We start from the raw sequence: 6,000 nt of genomic DNA, 5'->3' as shown, positions 1-6,000 counted from the left end.
AGGGGCAAAGAAAAGTTCAGGTTAAGAAGCAGCAGCTATTTCTATTCAATTACATTGTTTAAACCCATTTTTCTATCTAGTTCCATCAAGACCTGAGGTTAGTAGAGCTGAAAGATCAGATTTCTCTGACAGCTCTTCACCTGGGAGCTTCCATGTGATTTTGGGGGGCTGTAAAACACAAGACTTCAAAGAATGTATCATCCAGCTCAATAGAAATATCATAATTTATTCTGTTTGTATAAAAAAGTTATAATCATGTAACAAAACTATGTCTTCATAAGAAGAAATATATTATTTCACATCATAAATAAATCAGCAAACATACAACCCTTGGCAACTCAAAAAAAGCACTTGCCTGGTGCTTTCACGTCAGTGCTTGAGAAACAAGAAGAGCTGACAGATATACATACACACAGGATTATAGTACCAAAAAATACTGAGGTATTTTGTTTCTCTAGAAATGAAACTTTAGGTTTGTGAAGGCAAAAACCCCAACAATGCACTAATGTAAAAATAAATAAATAGGACTGTCATATAAAAGGGGATAGCATCAGTGTTGCTCAAGGTGTCCAGGAATGGGAATACTGGTGAGCATGCTACTAAACATGGAGCAGGTTTAGGACAGACAGAAGACAAGGAGGAACAGCCCAGGAAGAGACAACGTCCTTTTATCTCTGTGTAGACATCCCAATACCGGCTTTAAAAGTCAGCAGAAAAGTCAGTAACACCTAGTTCTCTGGCTTTGGGTGAGCTCCTCTCCATTTACGAGACTGTTTGGGATGCATGGATGGTTCCCCACAAAACACAAGTGACTGATGACACTGTCCCTGTTGTTATTGCACTTCTGAGACAGTAAGTCTGAGTTCTGAACGTATTTTCACCCGCTTTTCAGCAGCTTGGGGAAGTGGTGATGGGGCTCTGAAGATAGCTTAAAGCACTGGATGAGGTGTGAACAGGGATGGAGACTGGAAAATTGAAGACCGTGGTGGTCGATGCTCCTCTGTCCAATACTGACATAGCAGGGCTACCAGCTTCTGCTGAGCAGTTGGGGGCAAGGACCTGTGACTCAAACTGAAGCAACTGCCCCATGAAGCTGAAGTTTGGAGAGATGATGCTTCTTCTCTGCTTCACAAACTCAAAGGCTTCATCCAGTTTGACTCTATTGGTCCTCATGAGATAAGCGAGGCAGATGGTTGCTGACCGGGAAATGCCAGCCTGGCAGTGCACAAATACCCTTCCTCCATCATTTTTAACAGAGTCTGAAAGAATTAAAATGCAGTTAGCAAACTAGTCCCACTGCTTCCAGAGGTGGGAAAGCACAGGCTGCTGTTTTACATTTCTTTAATTCATCTCTTCCTTAGCCTAATCTGTACACCCAGTGCTCCTGAGACAAAGGGAGCCTTTGTCCTGAGGGAACAGCAGTCTAGCTATTTTCATTCTGGGCTCCAATTCCAATTATACTAATAGCTCCTCCAGGTCACTTTAGCAGTCTTGCAAGATTGCTTTAATACTGATCCCCTTCAATTCACTAGCCCTTGCCTGCAAGACCGATGTCTCTCGATTTAAGATTTTGAACAGCTTTGTAAAGCCAAGCTTATTCCTCCAAGCAGAATGAAATTCATGGAGGTGTTCCCCAAGTACGACTCCCCAAGGGAATGAAATTCCCCAGCCTCAAATGTAGGTTTTACCGGGCAAAAAAAATGTGCATTACCCCAGGAAAAGCACAGACTGTAAAGAGAGCTCGCTTACCTATGAAATCAATCGCCTCATTAAACCAGGAGCTGATATCTGCCTTGTGGTTGTCCTCCACGGGGATGCTTTTATACTGGTAGTGCCCTTCGAAGTGGTTGGGGCAGTTGGCCGAGACGTTGATGAGCGCTGTGATCCCCAGAGCATCCAGCATGTCCTTTCGGGAGGCGTGGTAGGCGCTGCCCAGGTAGAGGAAGGGCAGGATTTCCACCGGCCCACCCTGAAGCAGAAGGGACAGATACGGGTTAACTTCAGTCGGTAGCTTCCGAGCAGCCTCCCCTCCTCCGGGCACCCGCCCCGCCCGGTCCCCATCACTCCCCCACCCCCGCTCACCTGGTCGTAGAGGGGGGTCCCGCAGGAGCTGCACCCCGAGTCGGCGCTGCCGGGCGCGCTGCTGGCGCTGAGGGGCAGGCTGAGGCCGGTGGGGGCGGCCGGCTTGGTGCAGAGCTCGGAGCAGGCGGACGAGAAGGCTTCGTAACCTCCTGCGGGGGCAGAGGGGGGAGAGAGGCGCCGGGTGAGCGCTGCGCGGCGGGCGGGGGGCGAGCGCAGCCCCCGGGGACGGCACGGCCGAGCCGGCGGCGCCCCCCCGCTCCCCCGGCGGCGGCGGCCGGGGCCACTCACCCTTGAGGAAGCAGATGCGGGCGCCGCGGGCCTCCCTGCAGAGGGTGCCGAGGGCCAGCAGCAGCGTGCTGTCGCGCTTGGGCAGCTCCAGGTCGGCGCTGCGCTCGTCCAGCAGCACCACGGTGTGGACCAGCCCCTGGCGCAGGCGGGCGCGCAGCTCCTCGTTGGGGACGACGTGCTCCAGGGCCAGGGCGCCCTTGGCGCGGCGGCGGACGATGGTGCTGAGGCGGACGTTGCAGGAGCCGCGGATGTGCGCGGCGTTGAAGGAGAAGAAGGAGCGGCAGTCGAGGACGAGGCACTGCGCGGCGCGCTCCGTCAGCAGCCCCCGCAGCGCCTCGCACTCCAGCGCGCACACCCGCAGGTTCACCATGGCGGCTCGGGGCCGGGGAAGGAGGGAGGACGATGAGGAAGGCGCGGCCAGTGCCACAGGTGCCCGTGTCCCGCAGCACCGCACAACCCAGTCCGGCCCCGCACGCCCGCGCCCGCCTTATATAGGGCCGCGCCGCCGGGCCGGCGTTTTCTCAATGGGGCCGCGTCACGTGGGCGCCAGCGAAGACGTCACCTGGCGGCGCGCCAGCGCGGGCGCGCCCAGCCCGGCCGGCATGACGTCATGGGCCGCGCGGCCGGCGGAGAGCGCGCCCCCGCCGGCAGAGGCCCGCACACACCGGGGCGGACACTGGCTCTGCACGCGCAGCCACATACATGTGAACATGCGTGCACATATGTAAACAGACGTCCAGATGTGCACTTACACACGTGTGTGCGTACAGACAGGCAAGCAGGTGCTGACATACACACCTGTCCACACACACATACATACACATACAAATACACATAAACGTGGTGATATATGTGCATACATGCACATCCACACACAGTTAATCTACAAACATGTATGCGCACATACAAACACAGACATAGACACACACGCACCGGCAGACACACATGCACACACCCCCTCAGGCGCACGCACGCACTCACACTGTGCCCACCACTTCGAGCACAGGGGCCATGGGGCTGGGCCACCTTGCTGCCAGCTGTCCCCTGTCCCCTACCCCATGGCTCCAGGGCCTGGTTGGGGCTGGGGCATCCTTTGTCCACCCCCTCCACAGCACTGGCCGTGCCCCCCCCTTTCCCACAGAAACCAGAGCATCGCTGGGGGGATGGAGAGTGGTGGAGCAGCAGTGCAGCGGCATGCAGAGCCTGGGTGTGGGCGTGCTTATTCTTCTAAAATATATATATAAAGAGATGAGCATATGCATACGTATATTTGTATTCATGCATAGACATAAATACATGTACAGACATATCTACACATAAATACGTATGTGTATACATATATTTGTGTATATATTTATAATGTAAACACATATTTGAGAGCTTTTCCCATCATGTTTTATGTGTAAGGGAAAAAATGTGGTAGATCTGTGGCCCATGTAAAGTTCATTTTCCCCTCAGAGAACACCCCCAGGAGTTGGGGCTGCCCAGTAACCGGCAGTGGAGCAGTGGGATCCCTTTTTCCCCTCCTTGGCAGTGCATCAGCGCTTCCCAAAAGTTTCCTTTTTTACTGTGGGCGACTGCCTCGTGCCACCGAGACACTTGGGTGTTTCTTACTCAGGGCTTCCAGTCAGTGCTGCTTCCACTTCCCCTGCCTCCCTGTGATGCCTCCCCGGCCGCCAGCTCATGGCCCCTCACTGGCCCCGGCCACCGCTGCCCCCCCCAGAGCCACCTCCCGCCTTGGCCCTCTGACCCCAGCCCTCGGCCAGCAGCTCCTCTGCCCCCCCAGTGCTGCCAGCCCCAGCTGTGCTGCTCCTTCCTCGCCCCTTCCAGCAGTTTTCTGTTCTCACATCCCTTCTTCAGCTGTTCCTTTCAAGGAGACCTCTCCACCCACCCCCCACACCAGGGCTCCTCTCCCTCGCGGGCTGCCAAGAACTGTCACTCCTCAAATGTTCCATCTTCTCCCCCACCAATGTCCCCCAGCCTTTAACCACCTCAGGCCTTCTCAGGCCAGCGGGGCTCCTCACCTGGCCGAGGTGTCCCAGGATCTCCCGGCTCCTCAAGGGGCTGCGAGGAGGGGGCAGAGGGATGAGCAGGGACAGGTGAGTGCCAGCTCCGGCTCACCCACTCGTGGCAGGGTTGTCCCTGCTCTGCTGAGCAGTGGGGCTCTTGCCAGAACGGCAGCCTCAAAGTGAATCTGTTTTTTCAACACTTTCCTTAAAAATAAACACAGGATTGCACTTTTCATTCCATTTGTTTATTGTTGTTCTTTTAACAGCAGGTTGGAAACAGATTGTGAGGGAAACACTCATATGCTTCAGTGCTGGGAAATTGCTCTGCTCTACCACACCATCACCCACCCTGTTCCTAGGACCCCACAGCTGTCCACAGCGCATCACTGGGTGTGAATGACGGTACCCACCAGCCGTGTGGGTGACACGTGCCCCTCTGCACCATGAGCGCGTGGGAGGTGGGGCAGGGACCGTGGACCCACCGGTCCTCCTCTCGTGCACTCCGAACCAGCTCCTCCTGGGACGTGGCATCGCTGCGACATCGTGCCATGGACAAGCTGTGGTGACCTTGCACATCATCTGTCAAACACCACCCTACCCAGTTTTTTCTAAGGAGCTGAACAGCGGGAAGTATTAATGATTCATTCCTTGCCAGCTTTTTGCAGCAGAAACCAGTATAGCAGATGGCCATAAGACAGGACTTTAGTCGTCACCTTTTCCTAGAGAAAATGTCCTCCTTTTGATATGGAGCTCAGGTGTTGACCTTTCTGTAGGTCTACACCCAGGAATCACTCCGAGGCGTCACCCAGCAGGAGCACATAGGAGACAAAGACTCCTCTGGGGTGCAGCAGAGAAGCCCTCTGTGGGGCTGGGAGCTGGGAATGTCCTTCTCCCAGGGAATTTGGTTGGGATGTTGCACTCCTCCAACCAACCCAAAGCCTTGTGCATTCCAGGAGCAGCAGCATGGGTTGGGAGACTTCACCCCAATGCTTTAATGGGAAGCAGTATTTTTAATGGTGCTGTGCCACTAGTGTCCCGTTGGTGGGAACAGCCAGCCCTGGCTCACAGACAGGTACCCGTATGGCACTGACAGTCTTTTCTCCTGTCCTAAACTCTTGTCCTAAACTCTTCTCAGTGTCCCATACAGAAAACAAAGCTGAAGACTGAATTACACACATCCACACACCCCAATTTGGCAACTTCGGTTTTTCCCAAATTTAAAGAAATCAGCGTGTCTGACACCTGCACAGCTAAGCGAGAATCTGATCTCAATGGCAATCACCTTCCCAGTCATGGTGATAACCAGCATCACGCAGATATTAAATGAGGGCCGGACACTGTGGGTCACATACCTCGGCTGCTCTGGGGCAGTGCAGGGATGGCATCCAGTTGAGGCCTTTGCACAAAGGGAATTTACCTCCACAATAAGGATAATTGCTCTGCGATGGACTTATGTAATTGTTAGACTTTTGAATCTGGTCTTGTTTACACCCAGTTCGAATCAGGAAGAAAAAAATTCATCACATGTGGCAGTGTGTACTTAATCACTTGTAATCCTGGACTAGCTATTTCCTTGCTTTATTTTTGTTTTCTTTTCTTAAATAAACCTGCCACAAGAATG

At 53.8% G+C, this 6,000-nt stretch overlaps 1 protein-coding gene across 1 annotated transcript; it reads right to left on the bottom strand.

Annotated features, from left to right (window-relative positions):
* Positions 1-206: 206 nt before the first annotated feature.
* Positions 207-2,855, bottom strand: DUSP1 (dual specificity phosphatase 1). Its single transcript, XM_040604746.1, has 4 exons — positions 2,371-2,855; positions 2,083-2,231; positions 1,750-1,969; positions 207-1,259 (listed from the first exon to the last, which is right to left on the bottom strand). Exons 1-4 carry the CDS (start codon positions 2,738-2,740, stop codon positions 889-891), a joined length of 1,110 nt encoding a protein of 369 aa, XP_040460680.1. The 5' UTR covers positions 2,741-2,855; the 3' UTR covers positions 207-888.
* Between the last annotated feature and the right edge of the window lie 3,145 nt (positions 2,856-6,000).

This window comes from Falco naumanni, chromosome 8 (assembly GCF_017639655.2).
Source record: "Falco naumanni isolate bFalNau1 chromosome 8, bFalNau1.pat, whole genome shotgun sequence".
Taxonomy (NCBI): domain Eukaryota; kingdom Metazoa; phylum Chordata; class Aves; order Falconiformes; family Falconidae; genus Falco; species Falco naumanni.
The sequence above is the reverse complement of the archived record's forward strand: the minus strand, read 5'-3'. Positions and strand labels throughout refer to the sequence as shown.

Coding starts and splice junctions, on each gene's coding strand:
- DUSP1 (XM_040604746.1), bottom strand. CDS start 2,740: ATGGTGAACCTGCGGGTGTGCGCGCTGGAGTGCGAGGCGCTGCGGGGG. Junction 1,970..2,082: donor GGACCCCCCTCTACGACCAG/GTGAGCGGGGGT, acceptor CTTCTGCTTCAG/GGTGGGCCGGTGGAAATCCT. Junction 1,260..1,749: donor TGAGGCGATTGATTTCATAG/GTAAGCGAGCTC, acceptor TAATTCTTTCAG/ACTCTGTTAAAAATGATGGA.